Below are 20,661 nucleotides of genomic sequence, written 5' to 3'. Positions count from 1 at the left end.
CAAAACCAGTGGATAATAGTAAAACCTGCCTAAAAAGTGCTTTATGCAGCTGTTTACTATAGCATTCCTTATGGCAAATATGCAAACTAAAAAATAAGCTGGATTCAGAGATTTTTTTTTAGATGTTACATCATTGCTAAATCAAAAATTAACTTAAGTGCTAAGCATTAAGTTGACAAAAATCTTACTTTAATTCCAAAACTAAACTTTAATTCTGTTAAGTAAGGTAAATGTTTTAATTAGAGATCTAACCATGAAGTTACTAACTGATCATGACTCCCTGGAATGAAAAACAAGACTCGTGAAACGTAACTACTACTTGTAATGGTCTACAATGAAGGGCCATCTCTTAACTTAAAAATCTTCCAAATAAAATAAGCCAAGGAAAATTCATGATCTGGATGTCCATATCTTAAAAACCTGGTTCTTGGCCTTGAAATGTACATTATGTAGTCTTATTTTTATGAGACTTCAAAGATACTCCAAGTCATAAGATGCATTCACATCTGACTCAGGCTTCAAGGAGACAAAACCAAATACAAATAAGCTTATATCTGAACTGCAACTATAACTTAAATTTTTCTTTAAGATTTAATTCATTCATTCATTTATTTATTTATTTATTTATTTATTTTTTTATGATAGTCACAGAGAGAGAGAGAGAGAGAGAGAGAGAGAGGCAGAGACACAGGCAGAGGGAGAAGCAGGCTCCATGCACCGGGTCTCCATGATCATGCCCTGGGCCAAAGGCAGGCGCCAAACCGCTGCGCCATCCAGGGATCCCCTAAGATTTTATTTTTAATAATCTCTGTACCCAATGTAGGGCTGGAATTCACAACCCTAAGTTCACAAGTCCCAGGATCCATTCCATTGACTGAGCCAGCCAGGCAATTCATCCATTAGATTTCTTAAGTGAAATGGTTCCTGTTTATATCTGCAGAGACTGGACCAAACACCAAATCTGGTTATAAAGGACACTCTCTTAGCAGGAATATACCTTTCTCTGGAATACTGAATACAATGATCATCAGATCACATCAGATTTTCCTTAGTTTGACTACGATTGTTAGCTAACATTCCACAATTGTACAGATAGGAGAGCTGCTTCTTCTCTCTTTTTAAAATATTTATTTGAGAAAGAGAGAGAGAGAGAGCACCCACGTGCTTGTATGCAAGGTGCTCACCTGGGCGGGCAAGGGTCATAGGGAGAGAATCTTCAAGCAGACTTCCCACTGAGCCTGAGGCAGGGCTCACTCTCCGGACCCATGAGATCATGACCTGAGCCAAAAACAACCACCCAGGCACCCTCGCTTCTTCTTTTAATTTTCACTCTTAAGGTAATCAGGATCAAACACTGTATCATAATTCATTTGAAAAGAGAAATTGTATTGAGCTGTAGGCAAGGAACTGGACAAGATGATTTAATTAGATTTTACTTTCCTCCAATTTCAATTAACTACAACAGCCTGTTTTGGGTTCTGACAGCTTCTACAGTATACCATATAAGGAAGGATGATTAGTTAAGACACTTAGCAATACAAAAAGGCATGTTTCACTTTTACGATGCAAAAAAGTAATTTTTTTCCATTGATTTTTTTCTGGAGTTTTCAGCAGGCTTATTTCAACTACATAAGGTGTTTCTCTTGTCCTGCTGTGGATAAATTATCTTATTTAAAGCAAATTCTATCTTTATCAAGTCAAGGTTTTCCTTTAATAATCTATTTATTTCATTCAATATATGATATTTATACCTCTTCAACAAGCACTTTATTACCCAAAAAATCTTTATAAAAGGCTGTACACACAGAGAAACACTATAGGATTACAAGATTTGCCTGCCACGGGATCATATTTTATTAAAACCACTGACATAACAGGAAAAAAAGCTTGGAAAAAATACTGGAAACTGAACTTAGATGAAAATAAGAATCCTTAAAAATTATTTTCTATAGGAGCACAGATTATATCTCTCATTCAGTAACATTATAAGCTAAAATAGCTGTCCTTTAATTTAACCAGAAGATCGTGTACAAGTGTTTTAAAAACATGTTTAAAATAATTTAGTTTTAAATGCCGCATTGCAGCAATTCCTTCTTAAAACTGTTGATTTTGAATCAGGATTTAGTAAAATGAACAAAACAAACCAAGACATGACTTTACCTAAAGATTTTCAAATTTCACTCTCCCAGCTATCCCTTATAAATTTTCAAACAGCCTTAAAAAATTCATTAAAAAAATTGAGACCTCAGAGTAATCAATGACTTTGTATATCAAAAGACCAGTTCTTGAAAATATGAACTAAACATGGCCCCTTTAGGGCCATGTGACTTCGTTGTATTTCTGCTTAAACTTAAAAAAGAAAAAAGACTAAAAATGGTTACCAGTTTACCTAAAGGCCAAGTGTGTATTACTGATTCACAATTCAATCACCTATCCTTTATTTCTATTATCATTTAAATTTATTTACATTGTTAAGAAACTTAAATAAGGAACTTTTAAGAACTTTATCCAAAGGAAATAACCTAGTATACAAGTGTGCTTCCTGTGGTAATTAATTTTTTTCTTTTAACTCCTCATATGTCGTATTTGGGCAGAAAGTTGCTTTCTCAACATAGTTTGTGAATCCTAAATCTTATCATTCCTACAAATGAATCTTGATAATACTTATAGATTTGTTTGAACACCGACGCAAATCTGCAAAAAATAATACATTCTTAATACAAGTCTAAAAGGAAAATTGTTTTGTGTCAATTACTGCCATAGTTCAATAATCACAAAAATTCTATGAGAAACTAGTATCCAGTTTGCCAACTAACCCAGCCCTTGCAAGCTTCCTGATTCCACGTCAGAGAGCATTCTAAAGGAAAAGGTGACTACTTCTGTGCTTCTTAGTGTTAACACGTCATTTATAGTTTCTCCCAAGAACTTGTTAACAAAAAACCAGCCCCCCCAGTCTTCACACAGTAGCTGGCAGTTATTCGTATGCAATTTAATGACTTGTTGCCAAAAGCCTACCCAGCAACAAAGAGCTATAACATTCATTTTTCTAAAGCTGAACTTTGCAAACTGTCACACAAAAACTTTTAAAGAACTTCAGTCTTGTTTTATAGATCAATGCTTTTAATTATCAAAGTCCCTTCTCCTGTGACCTTCTTTGTCCTATTTCCAAACTAAACTGTGCAAACAATATGCTAAATATGGAATGCCATGGGAGAAAAAAAAATTAACATTTAGATTTTGTACCAGGATAGCCATGTAGAAAAAAGTTCTGCCACAATGGCATTACCAAGAAATATAAATTTAATTTTTAGTCACAATTCAGTATTCTGTAGGCAGTGTCCTACAACCCATTTTAATCTTGAATTAGGAATGCAAAATATTTTCAGAGACCTTTCAATACCAGATATCAAACCTCAAAAAAAAAAAACCAATAAAAATAAAAAATAAACCTTACATCTAGGTTTCCCTGACAACAATCAGCCAACTCTGGCTATGTTTTATACTCCAAACGACACTATTTCTCCATCCTCGAGATTATCAAAATCAATTTCTCTTCAAGATAGAACTAGGGATCGAATACTAAACAAGAAATCCAGTTTACTGATTAAATTTTATTTTTTTAAAAGCCTGGTTTATGATACTTTGATACACACACAATAAGTTAACACTCTTCGCTATACTGTTACCCCATAAAACCCACTAAGAGATTATATAATTCTGGGCACTTACTTGACCCAATCTGAGTTGGCTAGATGTGCTAGAAACCTGAACAAAACTGCTCACTCCCATTTCACAAGAAAACTCAGGTCTTTTAACAGTCCTCGATTCGCCGCTTGTAGTACTTCATAGAACGTTCATTCATCACTCAAAGGGCAGGTGGGTGAACTCAGGAAATACATGCATATTTGTAGTTGTTTGATAATTTTCTTCCTCCCGAGAGGCAAATATAGTCCATAAGTAGCTAATCTTTCATTTCCATACAACTAAGTATCTTTACTATTTAAGGTACAGGAAAGCCGATCATTAAAGCTCAGCATTCCTAGCTGAACTTCCATCTTGCACGTGTTACAAATAGTAAACTTGGAGGTAGTCCAAAGCAACAGTAACCGCGCACACGCGCAAACACAGGCAGACGTGCACCCCACTCACTCCCCGGACGGTTCCTGCAGCGCCCCAGGTGGGGGAGTGTCCAGACCCGGACCGGGAGCCTCCCTTCTCCCGGCACTTGGGGCCGGGGTGGGGGCGATCCAGGAGCATCCCTCCCCACCGCCCTCTGAACCTGCAAATGCTGCCGGGGGCCGGGCTGCGGATACCCCTGTCCGCTCTCCATGTTACACCCCGCCACCCACTCTTTGAACCCCGCGTCCAGCCTGGCCCAGAGGAGCTGGACGGAGGGGCGGGCCGGGGGCACTCACCGCGATCATGACCGTGTCTTCTCCCTGAAACTTGGCGATGTACTTATCGCCGCGGTTGACCTCAGACTCGTTGAGCGGTCTGAAGCGACACATCACTTTGATGTTGCACTCGGCCGGGTCCGCCATCTTCCTCACTGCCGGGGCGGGAGGCCGGGAGCCACTCCCCGCCGCTCAGTCTGGAAGCGAGCGGGCCCGCGCTGACGGGAAGGGTCGCGGAGGCCGAGAGAGACCGGGGTCTCCGCGTCGTGCTTCGCCCCGCGGCAGCTGCCGGGGAGCCCGGACTGGGAGCGCCGGCGCCGGTAGCCGTCGCCCGGAGGCTCACTTCCGATCCATCATGGCAGCTATGGCGGCGGCGGCGGCGGCGCGGCGGGGAGAGGCGGCGGCTCCTCAGCTTCTCCCTCTCGGCTCGGGCCCGCTGCTGTGGCTCGAAGGGGGTCTAGAGCACGGGGAAATCGCTCCCTCCTTCCTCGGAGAAGGCAGGCCGGGCACGCCGTTCGCCCGCCCGGCAGTGCGCTCGCCGGCTCGCCGGCAGCTGCCCGACCACTCCTGAGGCCGTAGACCGGCGACCGGGCGGCGGGATGGGCGGTGCGCGAGGAGCAGGGCGCACGCGCGACGGTCCCGGCCGGTGCCGACCAATCCGCGCCCGCCTGCCGCGCAGCCGCCTTGCCGCCGCTCTCCGCCCGGAGCCGCCGAGCCGAGTTTTACCCGCGGCTCCTTACGGACCTAACTTGGGCTCCGCCGGCTGCGAGGTGTCTCGGAGCCAGGGCACACGCGCTTGGCTTTCCTTTCTACAGGGGTCACGGGGTTTGTGAAAACTACCTTATGTTGTAGTCAACTTAAATGCAGTGCTGTATTCCTAATAAGGAAGTGTTTGGTCGGCAGATAAAATTGGTTCCTAGTTCTCAGGGCGCTTTGCCAGAGAAGGGAAGATTTGAACCTAGGGCGAGGCCCGGCTCTGCGGTTGAAGCTGTCGTTCGAAGTGCGTGGGAAGGGGATCAAGAAAGATAAAGGAAGTTTCTGTTAAGGAATGAAGAAGATTGAGCGCCCGGGTGGCTCAGTGGTTGAGCGTCTGCCTTTGTTTTGTATATATGTATTTTTTATTGGAGTTCAATTTGCCAACATATAGTATAACACCCAGTGCTCATCCCGCCAAGTGCCCCCCTCAGTGCTGGTCACCCCCCCCACCTCCCCTTCCACCACCCCTTGTTTGTTTCCCAGAGTTAGGAGTCTCATGTTTTGTCATCCTCTCGAATTTTTCCCAATCATTTTCTCTCGTTTCCCCTTTAATCCCTTTCACTATATTTTATATTCCCCATATTAGTGAAACCATATAATGATTCTCCTCCAATTGACTTACTTCACTCAGCATAATACCCTCCAGTTCCATCCACGTTGAAGCAAATGGTGGGTATTCATCGTTTCTAATGGCTGAGCAATATTCCATTGTGTATATATATATGATATATATATATATATATATCATATATATATCACAGATTCTTTATCCATTCATTTTTCGGTGGACACCGAGGCTCCTTCCACAGCTTGGCTATTGTGGACGTTGCTGCTACAAACATCGGGGTGCAGGTGTCCTGCCATTTCACTGCATCTGTATCTTTGGGGTAAACCCCCAGCAGTGCAATTGCCGGGTAGTAGGGTAGCTCTATTTTTAACTCTTTGGGGAACCTCCACACAGTTTTCCAGAGTGGACTCACTCCCCGGACGGTTCCTGCAGCGCCCCAGTTCACATTCCCACCAACAGTGCAAAAGGGTTCCCCCTTTTTAAAGATTTTATTTATTTATTCATGAGAGTCATATATATATAGAGACGCAGAGGGAGAAGCAGGCTTCATGCAGGGAGCCCACGCGGACCGATCCACGGTCTCCAGGATCACACACTGGGCTGAAGGCCGCACTAAACCTCTGAGCCGTCCGGACTGCTGCAGGGCTCCCCTTTTTGAACTTGGCGACAACAGCTTTTTGCAAGACATCTATGAAGGCAAGTGAAACAAAAGCAAAAATGACCTATTGGGACTTAAGATAAAAAGCTTCTGCACAGCAAAAGAAACAGTCAACAAAACTAAAAGACAACCTATAGAATGGGAGAAGATATTTGCAAATGACGTATCAGATAAAGGGCTAGTATCCAAGATCTATAAGGAGCTTATTAAACTCAACAGCAAAGAAACAAACAATCCAATCATGAAATGGGCAAAAGACATGAACAGAAATCTCAGGGAGGAAGACACACACATGGCCAACAAGCACATGAGAAAATGCTTTGCGTCATTTACCATCAGGGAAATACAAATCAAAACCACAATGAGATACCACCTCACACCCGTGAGAATGGTGAAAATTAACAAGACAGGAAAGAACAAATGTTGAAGGGGATGCGGAGAAAAGAGTGTCTGCCTTTGGCTCAGGTTGTGATCCCAGGGTCCCTGGATCGAGTCCCACTTCAGGCTCCCTGCTTCTCCCTCTGCCTGTGCCTTTGCCTGTGTGTGTCTCTCATGAATAAATAAATAAAATATTTTAAAAAAGGAATGAAGATTACTGAACAAATATGGAAAAATACGGTGAGCTGGGGTAAGGCCCCCGTCAGTGGGAAGTCCCACTTGCCTGGTAATAAATGTGTGGGATTCATCCATCTCAACCCCAAAGGAACGACTGATCTGAGTTTAAGATGGTCTTAAAAGGCAGATCGATTTGTGGATGACATGTCTCAGGAAAACCACTCCACAGTTGAAGTGGTTTTTTAGGAAGGTGGATACCATAATGACTCTCAACTGGAGGTCACTCTGAAGTGCTGGGAAAGGAGAACTGCAGGGACAATCAGGAACCCTTTGTCTGGTTCTCAATTTTAGTTTGCAAAATGAATGTATTCTAAAAACAAACAGTGCTCTCTGTCTTCACCCAGTTATCCACATACCTCCAGAAATTAATCCATACTCCACCAGTTACAGATTTGTTGATCCATTGCAACCAACAGCTCACAACTGAGGAACTGTGGGGCATCTCACCAAACAAAGGAGAAGATGGAGTTACACAGCTCTGGGGGGGTAGGGGACTGTGGAGTTGGGGTAAAGTTTTTTTTTTTTTAATAATAAATATATTTTTCATTGGTGTTCAATTTGCCAACATACAGAATAACACCCACTGCTCATCCCGTCAAGTGCCCCCCTCAGTGCCCGCCACCCAGTCACCCCTACCCCCCGCCCTCCTCCCCTTCCACCACCCCTAGAACATTTCCCAGAGTTAGGAGTCTTCCATGTTCTGTCTCCCTTTCTGATATTTCCTACCCATTTCTTCTCCCTTCCCCTCTATTTCCTTTTACTATTATTTATATTCCCCAAATGAATGAGACCATATAATGTTTGTCCTTCTCTGATTGACTTATTTCACTCAGCATAACACCCTCCACTTCCATCCACGTCGAAGCAAATGGTGGGTATTTGTCGTTTCTAATGGCTGAGGAATATTCCGCTGGATACATAAACCCCATCTTCTTTATCCATTCATCGTTCGATGGACACCGAGGCTCCTTCCACAGTTTGGCTATTGTGGACATTGCGCTAGAAACATCGGGGTGCAGGTGTCCTGGCATTTCACTCCATCTGTATCTTTGGGGTAAATCCCCAGCAGTGCAATTGCTGAGTCGTAGGGCAGGTCAATTTTTAATTCTTTGAGGAACCACACAGTTTTCCAGAGTGGCTGCACCAGTTCACATTCCCACCAACAGTGCAAGAGGGTTCCCTTTTCTCCGCATCCTCTCCAACATTTGTGGTTTCCTGCCTTGTTAATTTTCCCCATTCTCACTGGTGTGAGGTGGTATCTCATTGTGGTTTTGATTTGTATTTCCCTGATGGCAAGTGATGCAGAGCATTTTCTCCTGTGCGTGTTGGCCATGTCTATGTCTTCCTCTGTGAGATTTCTCTTCATGTCTTTCGCCCATTTCATGATTGGATTGTTTGTTTCTTTGGTGTTAACTTTAAGAAGTTCTTTATAGATCTCAGAAACCAGCCCTTTATCTGATACATCATTTGCAAATATCTTCTCCCATTCTGTAGGTCGTCTTTTAGTTTTGCTGACTGTATCCTTTGCTGTGCAAAAGCTTCTTTATCTTGATGAAGTCCCAATAATTCATTTTTGCTTTTGTTTCTTTTGCCTTCGTGGATGGATCTTGCAAGAAGTTACTGTGGCCGAGTTCAAAAAGGGTGTTGCCTGTGTTCTCCTCTAGGATTTTGATGGACTCTTGTCTCACATTTAGATCTTTCATCCATCCATTTTATCTTTGTGTCTGGTGCAATAGAGTGGTCTAGTTTCATTCTTCTGCATGTGGATGTCCAATTTTCCCAGCACCATTTATTGAAGAGACTGTCTTTCTTCCAATGGATAGTCTTTCCTCCTTTATCGAATATTAGTTGACCATAAAGTTGAGGGTCCACTTCTGGATTCTCTATTCTGTTCCATTGATCTATGTGTCTGTTTTTGTGCCAGTACCACACTGTCTTGATGACCACAGCTTGGTAGTACAACCTGAAATCTGGCATTGTGATGCCCCCAGCTATGGTTTTCTTTTTTAAAATTCCCCTGGCTATTCGGGGTCTTTTCTGATTCCACACAAATCTTAAAATAATTTGTTCTAACTCTCTGAAGAAAGTCCATGGTATTTTGATAGGGATTGCATTAAACATGTAAATTGCCCGGGTAACATTGACATTTTCACAATATTAATTCTTCCAATCCATGAGCAAGGAATATTTTTCCATCTCTTTTTGTCTTCCTCAATTTCTTTCAGAAGTGTTCTATAGTTTTGAGGGTATAGATCCTTTACCTCTTTGGTTAGGTTTATTCCTAGGTATCTTATACTTTTAGGTGCAATTGTAAATGGGATTGACTCCTTAATTTCTCTTTCTTCAGTCTCATTGTTAGTGTATAGAAATGCCACTGACTTCTGGGCATTGATTTTGTATCCTGTTACACTGCCGAATTGCTGTATGAGTTCTAGCAATCTTGGGGTGGAGGCTTTTGGGTTTTCTACGTAGAGTATCATGTCATCGGCGAAGAGGGAGAGTTTGACTTCTTTGCCAATTTGAATGCCTTTAATGTCTTTTTGTTGTCTGATTGCTGAGGCTAGGACTTCTAGTACTATGTTGAATAGCAGTGGTGAGAGTGGACATCCCTGTCTTGTTCCTGATCTTAGGGGAAAGGCTCCCAGTGCTTCCCCATTGACAATGATATTTGCTGTGGGCTTTTTGTAGATGGCTTTTAAGATGTTGAGGAATGTTCCCTCTATCCCTACACTCTGAAGAGTTGTGATCAGGAATGGATGCTGTATTTTGTCCAATGCTTTCTCTGCATCTATTGAGAGGATCATATGATTCTTGGTTTTTCTCTTGCTGATATGATGAATCACATTGATTGTTTTACGTGTGTTGAACCAGCCTTGTGTCCCAGGAATAAATCCTACTTGGTCATGGTGAATAATTTTCTTAATGTACTCTTGGATCCTATTGGCCAGTATCTTGTTGAGAATTTTTGCATCTGCATACATCAGGGATATTGGTCTATAATTCTCCTTTTTGGTGGGGTCTTTGTCTGGTTTTGGAATTAAGGTGATGCTGGCCTCATAGAATGAATTTGGAAGTACTCCATCTCTTTCTATCTTTCCAAACAGCTTTAGTAGAATAGGTATGGTTTCTTCTTTAAACGTTTGATAGAATTCCCCAGGGAAGCCCTCTGGCCCTGGACTTTTGTGTCTTGTTAAGTTTCTGATGACTGCTTCAATTTCCTCCCTGGTTATTGGCCTGTTCAGGTTTTCTATTTCTTCCTGTTCCAGTTTTGGTAGTTTGTGGCTTTCCAGAAATGCGTCCATTTCTTCTAGATTGCCTAATGTATTGGCGTATAGCTGTTCATAATATGTCTTTAAAATCGTTTGTATTTCCTTGGTGTTGGTAGTGATCTCTCCTTTCTCATTCATGATTTTATTAATTTGAGTCTTCTCTCTGTTCTTTTGAATAAGGCTGGCTAATGGTTTATCTATCTTATTAATTCTTTCAAAGAACCAACTCCTGGTTTTGTTGATCTGTTCCGCAGTTCTTCTGGTCTCGATTTCGTTGAGTTATGCTCAAATCTTTATTAACTCTCTTCTTCTGCTGCTGTTTTTTCTCTTGCTCCTTTAGGTGTAAGGTTAGCTTTTGTATTTGAGTTCTTTTCAGTTTTTGGATGGCTGCTTGTATTGTGATGTATTTCGAGTTGGGGTAAAGTTTTAATGAAGTTGTGCTTCAATAGGCTCCAAACAAAGCAGATCTTTGACATCAGGTCTAGATTACAAGTGGACCCAAGGTCCTGTTTCCTTGGGAACTACAAAGTTAAGATAGATGTGGAATGGTGTCTTCAGAAACCCCCTGTCCCAAAACTCTGCACCTGTCTTGGAAGTCAATCAAGGTTGCTTCTCTATGTCTTAGATCTGCCAGGCAAGAGTAGGATGTTTTATTTCTACTTATATAGTTTCAAACAGTGATTCTTACAGTATATAATTTTAGAGAACAAAGTTTTCAGTGAACAATAGAATAACTGTCACTCAAAGAAGGAGGTTGTGGCAGGTGGGCCACCCGGTCCATAGCCCTCCAATCTTAGCCCTCTGCTGATTACCAGTATCAGCATTCTTCCATACTCCCAGATTTAAAAAGTCCCAATCACCTATAACTCCACCCTTTATCCTCTATATATGAAGAAGAAAAATATGGTAGTCTGTATCTGGCATTCCTCAACTTCCACTCCACCGTTCCCATGTGTTTTTACCTCAGAAGATCTGGGGAATGATTGGTCTGGGCAGTGATTTTCAAATTCTTCTCCATGGAGTAGACATTCCAAAAAGGTGACTCAGGAGATTTCATGGGTATGGTGATGGAAAGGAGGTTGATGGAAGGGCCAAGGAATTAAGTTCTGGAAACATCTGCTATTCAAGGCACTTCAGTTGCAACTCTTGCCTCTTCCTTCCTTCTGCACAGCAGATTCTGGAAACTCAGACTTTATGAAAACAAAATCCAGAAAAGGAAGTGTCTGCAAGAACCTTCTGCTTTCAGATCTGACATATATACTTTTTTTCTGGGCAAGGGAAGGTAAAGAGTCTGACCCTGCACAGGACCAGGAAGGAGAAAAATGCTATGTGAAAAACAAAGTATTTCTAAAAATTCTCCTGTCACATTAGGAATAGTGATATCAAGCAGGCTTTAAGAATTATTTTCAAAAAAAATTATTTTCATAGTGAAACAAAAGATTGATTACCAAAAAAAATGGTTAATCCCAGTTTTTCTTCCAAATATAGGAAAGATTGCCATTATTCAACATTAGCAATGAAGCAGGTTTCCTTGAGTGTATAGTTTGAGACTCATTAGTCCAACTTCTTTTTTATGAAAATGTCAGTGGTACTTGTACTGATACAGATTATTTATTGAGATTTAATTTTTTTGTTTACTAATGCTTAAGTTTTAAAAAAAGAAAAACCCCAATGTTGGCACAGTGGAGACAGAGACATTCTTTTTTAAAAAATCATATTAAATGTACTCTTTAATCCTCATCCCCTAATTCCCTACCCCCACCCTCTATCCCCTCCTCTGATAGCCATCAGTTTGTTAGCTATAATTAAGAGTCTTTTTCTTGGTTTGTCTCTCTCATTTTTTTCTCCCTTTGCTCTTTTGTTTCTTAAATTCCACATATGAGTGAGATCATATGGTACTTGTCTTCGTCTGACTTATTTCACTTAGCATAATAGTCTCTAACTCTGTCCATGTTGTTAAAAATAGCAAGATTTTATTCTTTTTTATGGCTGAATAATATTCCATATATATCTCACATCTTCCTTATCCAGTCGTCTATCTGTGGACACTGGGCTTCCATAGTTTGGCTATAGTAAATAATGCTGGAGTAAACATAGGGGATATCCCTTTGAATTAGTGTTTTTGGGGCACCTGGGCGGCATCCACCTCTTGGTTTCAGCTCAGATCATGATCTCAGGATCATGAGATCACCCTAGGTCAGGCTCCAAGCTCAGGGTGGAATCTGCTTAAGACTCTCTCTCTTCTCCTTCTGCCCTCCCATAATCCCCCACTACTGATGTGGACATGAGCATATGTGCCCTTACACTCTTTCTCTAAAATAAATGAATAAATCTTTTTTTAAAAAAGGATTAGTGTTTCCATATTTTGGAGGTAAATACTCAGTAGTACAATTACTGGGTCACAGGATACTTCTACTTTTAACTTTTTGACAAACCTCCTGTTTTCCACAGTGGCTACACCAGTTTGCATTCCCACCAACAGAGCATGAGGGTTCCTTTTTCTCCAGATCCTCCCCAACACTTGTTATTTTTTACATATTTGTTTTAGCCATTCTGACAGGTATGAGGTGACATCTCATTGTAGTTTTGATTGGCATTTCCCTGATGATGAGTGATGTTGAACATCTTTTCATGTGTCTGTTGGCCATCTATATGTCTTCTTTGAAGAAATGTCTGTTCTTGTTTTTTGCCCATTTTTAATTTAAAAACATTATTTATTTATTTATTCATGAGAGACACATAGAGAGAGGCAGAGACACAGGCAGAAGGGGGAGCAGGTTCCCTGCGGGGAACCCAAGGCAGGACTCGATCCCAGGACCCTGGGATCACAACCTGAGCCAAAGGCAGATGCTCAACCACTCAGCCACCTCAGCGTCCCTTGACCCATTTTTAAATTCGATTGTTTGCTTTTTGGGTGTTGAGTTGTATAAGTTCTTTAAATATTTTGGATACTGGGGGAGGTGGGTGGCTCAGTTGGTTAAGCATCTACATTCACCTCAGGTCATGATTTCAGGGTCCTGAGATGGAGCCCCACATTGGGCTCTCTGCTCATCAGGGAGTCTACTTCTCCCTCTCCCTGCTCATGCTTGCTCTCTCTCTTTCTCTCTCTCTCCATCAAATAAATAAATAAAATCTTTAAAAAACATATTTTGGGGCAGCCCAGGTGGCTCAGCGGTTTGGCGCCGCCTTCAGCCCAGGGTGTGACCCTGGAGACCGGGATCGAGTCCCATGTCAGGCTCCCTTCATGGAGCCTGCTTATCCCTCTGCCTGTGTCTCTGCCTCTCTCTCTCTCTCTCTCTCTCTCTCTCTATATATATATATATATATATATATATATATATATAATGAATAAATAAATAAAATCTAAAAAATATTTTGGATACTAACCTTATATCAGCTATGCCATTTACGAATATCTTCTTCAATTCAGTAAGTTCCCTTTTAGTTTTGTTTATTGATTCCTTCACTGTGCAGAAACTTTTTATTTTGATTTAATGCCAAAAAGATTTTTTTTGAAGATTTTATTTTCAAGTAATCTCTACACCCAGCATGGGGCTTTAACAACCCCAAGACCAAGAGTCACGTGCTCTTCCAACTGACCAGGCAGGTGCCCAGGAATGCAACAGATATCTTCTGTACACTTGGTTTTGTATCCTGTGACTTTACTGAATTCATGTATCAGTTCTTGTAGTTTTTTGGTAGAGTCTTTCAGGTTTTTTATATAGTATTATGTCATCTGCCAATATTGAGAGCTTGATTCTTCTTTACCAATTTTAGATGCCTTTTATTTCTTTTTGGTGTGTGATTGTTGTGGCTAGGACTTCCAGTACTATGTTGAATAAAAGTAGTGAGAGGAGTGCCTTAGTGGCTCGGCTGGCTGAGCTTCCAACTCTTGATTTCAGCTTAGGACATCACCTCAGGGTCATGAGACCAAGCCTGATGTTGGGCTCCATGCTCATCAGGGAATCTGCTTGAGATTCTCTCCCACTTCCTTTCCTTCTGTCACGTTCTCTGTCTCTCTCTCTCTCTCTCTCTCTCTCTCTAAAGTGAACAAATATATTTTTTAAAAAAGTGGTTAGAGTGGGTATCCTTTCTTGTTCCTGGCTTTAGGGGAAATTCTCAGTTTGATGTTTGAGTTTGGTGTTTGCTATGGATTTTTCATTTAAGGCCTTTATTATGCTGAAGTACGTTCCCTCTAGACCTACTTTGCAGAGGGTTTTTATCAAGATGGATGTTGAACTTTGTTAAATGATTTTTCTGCATCCATTGAAGTGATCATATGGTTTTTATCCTTTCTTGTATTGATGTGATGTATCACATTGATTGTTTTGGGAATATTGAACCATCTTGCATCCCGGGAATAAATCCCACTTGATCGTGGTGTATGATTTTTTAATGTATTGTTGGATTCAATCTGCTAGTATTTTATTGAGGATTTTTCCATCTATATTCATGAGAGAAATTGGCCTGTAGTTCTTTTTTTGTGGTGTCTTTACTGGTTTTGGCATCAGGGTGATACTGGGTTCATAGAATGAATTTGGAAGTTTTCCTTCCTCTTGTGTTTTTTGGAATAGTTAGAGAAGACTAGGAATTAAGTAAGCACAGATTTAGAAGACTGAATCTCCATTGTGGAAGATAGCCACAAAACAGGTCCTCCAGTACACCATGCATAACTGGATTTAGGCCTCTCTTCTTGATAGCTGGCCCTTTGATTTACTTATAACCATATAATGTGACAGAACTGTAGACACACTGCATGCTATCTGAGACTAGGTGAGAAGAAGTAGTGTAACTTCCACTTATATCTCTTTCAGAGAGGTCTGAACCACCACATAAAAAAAGACCAACTATCCTGAGAACACCATGTTAGACGGGCCATATTTATGTAGGCACTCTAACCAATAGTCCTAGCTGATCCCACTCTTCCAACTATCCCTAACAGGCACCAGACTTGTAAGGGAGGCCACCTTGAACTGTTCTGACCAGCACATCCAGCAGATGAATATCAGTGAGTAATCTCAATTGACATCCTTGGAACATAAGAATCACCCAGCCTGCCCAAATTCCTCCCATAAAATCATGAGATGTCATAAAAATAATTACTCAATTTTGAAAATTTTGTTACATGGAAAATAGACAACTGGCATAAAAATTCACAACTTGGAACTTAAAATTTATCTTCTGAAAAAAATTCTATAAAATATTACTTTTGCATAATATATATATACTTAGATTAGACTATATTTTAGATTAATTATAGTTGGAGGGGGCCTAAGAATATAACCATTGTTTATAGCACTATTACTATAGGAAAACTTGTTTTTTATTTAATGTGAAATGACTTTTTAAATGGACATTTAGAATGGGAAATTACAGTATTTCTTTGTATTTCTTTTTTTTTTTAATGTGCACAACAGGGGGTGGGGTGGGGGTGGGGGGCACCTGGGTGGTTCAGTCAGTTAAGTGTCTGACTCTTGATTTCCACTCAGGTCATGATTTCAGGGTGGTGACATCGAGCCCCCCCCCATCAGCCTATGCTGGGTGAGAAGCCTGCTTGAGATTCTCTCTCTCTCTCTCTCTCCCTCTGCCCCTGCCTCTCTCTCTAGCTCGTGTATGCATGCTCACACACGCATGCACACTCTATCTCTGAAAAAAGGGGGGAAATGTGCACAAGAGACACTTGTTCCTTTCCATTTCTATTATGTTTTTTTACTCTCAGGCTTTACTCCTGCATGCCTGGATGACTGTGACAGTGCCCAGCTCTTTCCCATTGGATCATTCAGTAACTATGGATTGAACTTGTACTTTGAGGTAGACACTGAGATACATGCCGAGGATACAATGGTAAAAGAGACTAGACAATTTCTTCCCATGTCCACTATTTCACATACAATAATTTTCACATTAAATTTCCTAAAACCTTGCTTTTATTACATCATTTCATTATTTAAGAACCTATAGCAACTCTCTTTTCTCTTACTTAATCAAGTTCAAATTCTTCTGCTTAGAAGTGTCCAAAGCCTTCTACCATCTGACTTCACTTATTTAAATAGGATTTTCACACTGTTCAATATCTTACTTTTTTGACTCCTGGCAACTGGCCTTTTCACTGCCTCTTATATTTTGCTAATTTCAAAGTCCTGCGATTTCACTCTGAATTTCTCTACCTTATGCTTACCCAAATCCTATTCATCCTTCTCCAAGTGCCACCTTCTGCAATTAGCAATAATCGCACCTCAGATAAACCTCATTGGCTACAATACTGCCACTGTGCAAAGCTAAGTGCCACCTTCTACAATTGTTTTTTCAGAATAGATTTTTTTCAAAAATCAGACAGAAAAACCCTGCATTCTATTTGATGCCATATCTTAATTCTTTAGAACATATTTTAAAAATGTTTTGATCAAAACAACACATGCCCATAGTTTATTTTATGATTTTTAAGATTTTATTTATTTATTCATGAAAGACAGAGAGAGAGAGAGAGAGAGGCAGAGACACAAGCAGAGGGAGAAGCAGGCTGCATGCAGGGAGCCTGATGTGGGACTCGATCCCTGGTCTCCAGGATCACACCCTGGGCCAGAGGCAGCACTAAACCGCTGAGCCACCTGGGCTGCCCCACATGCCCATAGTTTAAAAGTAAAATTACAACAATAAAAAACAGAAGTTTCTTGCTCCACCCACTCCAATCCTCATTTCTGTTCTTCAGAGTGATCACTTTAACTCTCATAGCAGTTTTTCTGGTATTTACCTCCATGTCCTAAATAGCATTCTTTTATTACTGCTTTTTGATTTATTATTCTTATTAAATGAAATTTTAACTCTTTACTGCCCCTTATCTGAATCAATACACATAATTTCTTCCCTTACCTTCCCAATATATTTCCATCACCAGTTTTAGTTAATTAGCATACAGTTACATTCTTTTACTTTTTAGAAGATTTAATTTATTTATTTTGAGAGAGAGAGAGAGAGAGAGAGAGAGAAGGGGCAGAGGGAGAGAATATAAAGCAGACTCCACACTAAGCATGGAGCGCAACTCGGGTCTCCATCCCATGACCCCAAGATCATGAACTGAGCTGAAATCAAGAGTCAGTCACTTAACTGACTACCAAATACCCCCACTGTTTACATTCTAAGTAATTTTTATTCATAGCTTAGCTAAATTGTGCTTTATAATTACATTGTTTATCTAGTACAGCTTTTTTTTTAAACTGTCTTCTTACTTTTGTTGTTGTTGAGAAGTCTGATTCCTTCTGGTCCTGATCTTCTGTATGTGATCTGCATTTTTCTTCCAAGCAGCTTTTAGTTTCCTTTTATCTATTCTTCTCTTGTCTTTCTTATTTGCCATCTCTGGTTTTTGTTCTTTTTGGAAGATTCTCTCACATTTATTTTTAAATCTTTTTTTTAACTCTTAGGTTTTGTATGTGTGTGTGTGTGTGTATGTGTACACATATATGTGATTAAATTTCTTTGATATCCTAATGTTTTTGGTATGTTGATCCCAAACTGAAATGTGTATATGTATATATACATATATATACATATATACACATACATATACACACATATACATATACATATATATACATATACATTTTCTAAATTTGTATTTTCTAAACAAATGTTTTTATTTAAATTTGTCCTTGCTTCGTAGAGCAATATATTCTTATTCTGAGGAACTATTTTGTTATTTTGTTTTTGCTTTAGTCTTTTTCCATTTTCTAAATTTTCTGTTTTTTTTTCTCTCTCTCACTCATGTTAGAGCATTTTCTCAAATGTGTGTGACCCTTGGTGTTCTAACATCTTTGAGTAGAAATCTAAAACACTTACTGGAAGCTCTGTGCATGCAGATTGTGTTTGTAGATCAATGGGTCTCACCACCCTGTGATTGGGCAGGATCTAGCAACTTCATCAGGGAAATGATGAATGCCATTTTACATAGACAACCCCTTTGAACTGGTTAGTTTCTCCACAGAGGAATTCTCCAATTTCTTGCAAGGTGAACATAAGTCTGGTGGCCAGTTTTCTTTGAAATGGATAGAATTGGGTGATTGCAACCTTCAGTTTGTATACTTTCATCTCCCTGTTTTCAGCAAGACAGTTCACTTACCACATGAGCTGTGTCTGGTGTCTCTGAGTCCATGGCCTCTCTGGCTCAATTTCTTCTGAAAGTGAGTTTTCTTCCTTCTGTTGTGCTGGGCATTTTAACAGTAGTTGCATTTTAACACTCCCTATATAATCTTTCAACTAATTCTTCCTATTTTTCAGCTCTATGCTGCATCCCTGCCTCCTGGCGTCTACAATTCCTGAGGCTTTCTGTATTCTGTGTGCAGAATTGACTTACTTTTTGGCTTTCTGCCCTGCAAGCTTAGGTTTTAGCATTCTCCAGCTTATTTAGGAAGTTATACTTCTTCTTCTTCTTCTTCTTCTTCTTCTTCTTCTTCTTCTTCTTCTTCTTCTTCTTTTAGATTTTATTTATTTATTTGAGTGAGAGAAAGACATGAAAGACAGAGAGAGAGAGAGAGAGAGGCAGAGACACAAGCAGAGGGAGCATTCTGCTTATTTAGCATTCTCCAGGGAGAGGAAGATGCAAACTTCCAGCTGAGTAGGGAGCCCGAAGACATGGGACTCAATCTGAGGATCCTGGGATCATGACCTGAGACGAAGGCAGAAGCTTAACGGACTGAGCCACCCAGGCTATTACAGATTTTCAACATTTTGTTGAAATCCTGTTTACTGATGATTTTCTTTCAAGTTTTCTTATTCACTTGTGGTGTTGAGACTTTTATATTTCTTTACTGTTATTTTAGTGGAGCATCAGGGGAATCAAAGATAAAAGTGAATATTCAACTTGCCATACTTAATTGGCCACTCTAGATGTTTAAGTATATTTAACCTCAAGAATATAATAAATTCCTTGAGAGCAGTAAGTGTGACTCATTTTCTCTAACAATGTTTTTAGCTCAGTGCTCAGAATCTCATAAGTGCTAATAAATCCTATACTGATTAAAATTGGAATTCAGTGAATGACTATTAATTATGGTCTTCTGCTCAAGAGGTGGTGGGATACAAATGTGAATAATTTCTCACTGAGGAAGTCCTAGTCTAGTGGAGGAGTTAAAATTAAATACAAATCATAGGTATAGATTCTGTAAAAGCAGTGCCATGAGAACACAAAGAACAGATGTTTTGGAGAAATTTCCCAACATTTTGAAAATGAAATCAGATGACAGTGAAGATCTTGTCCAAAATCTGCCTCTCATCTACACAACGTTAGGGTGGATGTACTGTGGGGTTTTAAAAATGTTTATTTATTCATGAGAGACAAAGAGAAGCAGGGACACAGGCAGGGGAGAAGCAGGCTCCATGCAGGGAGCCTGATGCTGAACTTGATCCCAGGACTCCAGGATCATGCCCTGGGCCAAAAGCAGACGCTAAAACGCTGAGCCACCCAGGGATCCCGGATGTATTGTGGTTTGACCAGGTATATCCTGGTCATGTCTTCAATGCCCTAGGTTTCATTCTTATTCAGCTAATATTAACAATTATATGTGATAATATATATTTAACATGTGAAGTATTGAATATATATTAACATATATTAAATATATAAAATTAATATGTTAGTATTAAATATCTATTATAACATGTAATTATAACAACTGTAAGGAGAATTCACATAATTGAAGAGTCTCATATTCATGTATTTACAGTGATTTGACAAGCTTGTTAATTCTTTTTTTTAAAAGTCTTGTATATATTCTGCAATTTTTAAAAAAGATTTTATTTATTTATTCATGATAGAGAGAGAGAGAGAGAGAGAGGCAGAGAGACACAGACAGAGGGAAAAGCAGGCTCCATGTCGGGAGCCCGACGCGGGACTCATCTCGGGACTCCAGGATCGTGCCCTAGGCCAAAGGCAGGCGCTAAACCGCTGAGCCACCCAGGGATCCCATATTCTGTAATTTTTTAATTTTTTCAGATTCCTTCTTAAATAAACATATATGCAACCAGGTCTCCATCCCTAGGAATAAGCAGCCTGGGCCACAGGAAAACCAACAAGAATTTTACTGCAGCCAGTCCATCTGCTGAAACCAAATTAATAGAGCAATAATCTACAATGGTATAAAAATAGTTCTTTTTAAATCTGCCAAAAATTTTTGCCGTATGTCTTAGGTCGGGTTTGATGGGGAAAAGTCTTTAAGGCAGAAATTTGCTTTCAGGAGGTTAATTGGAGTGTACTCTCGGGAAAGCCACCTGCAAGAAAAGGAGCAAAGTGCATTAAGCAGAGAATTTGAATCATGATGCAGTTGCAACGAAAACCTCAAATGGGAAAAGCTGTGGAGGAGGGATGGCCCATCAGAGTTCTTCTAATTGAGACAAAAGTCTAGTCATTGA

General features: G+C 40.2%; 2 protein-coding genes and 1 pseudogene across 2 annotated transcripts in view; 1 reads left to right on the top strand and 2 right to left on the bottom strand.

Annotated features, from left to right (window-relative positions):
* The window catches only part of KIF5B (kinesin family member 5B), a 44,579-nt gene extending 39,550 nt beyond the window's left edge, over window positions 1-5,029 (bottom strand). Inside the window, exon 1 of the mRNA XM_072825463.1 lies at window positions 4,416-5,029. Within this exon, the coding sequence (XP_072681564.1) occupies window positions 4,416-4,541 (126 nt within the window). The 5' untranslated portion in view covers window positions 4,542-5,029. The remainder of the gene's footprint in view (window positions 1-4,415) is intronic.
* The window catches only part of LOC140633121 (solute carrier family 25 member 3-like), a 35,436-nt gene continuing 19,768 nt past the window's right edge, over window positions 4,994-20,661 (top strand). Inside the window, exons 1-2 of the mRNA XM_072825146.1 lie at window positions 4,994-5,219; window positions 15,980-16,104. Coding sequence (XP_072681247.1) covers window positions 4,994-5,219; window positions 15,980-16,104 — 351 coding nt within the window. The remainder of the gene's footprint in view (window positions 5,220-15,979; window positions 16,105-20,661) is intronic.
* LOC140634571 (U4 spliceosomal RNA) lies at window positions 16,472-16,540 on the bottom strand (annotated as a pseudogene).

The sequence above is a fragment of the Canis lupus genome, chromosome 5, assembly GCF_048164855.1.
Source record: "Canis lupus baileyi chromosome 5, mCanLup2.hap1, whole genome shotgun sequence".
Lineage (NCBI taxonomy): Eukaryota > Metazoa > Chordata > Mammalia > Carnivora > Canidae > Canis > Canis lupus.
This window is presented reverse-complemented; position numbering and strand designations above follow the sequence as displayed.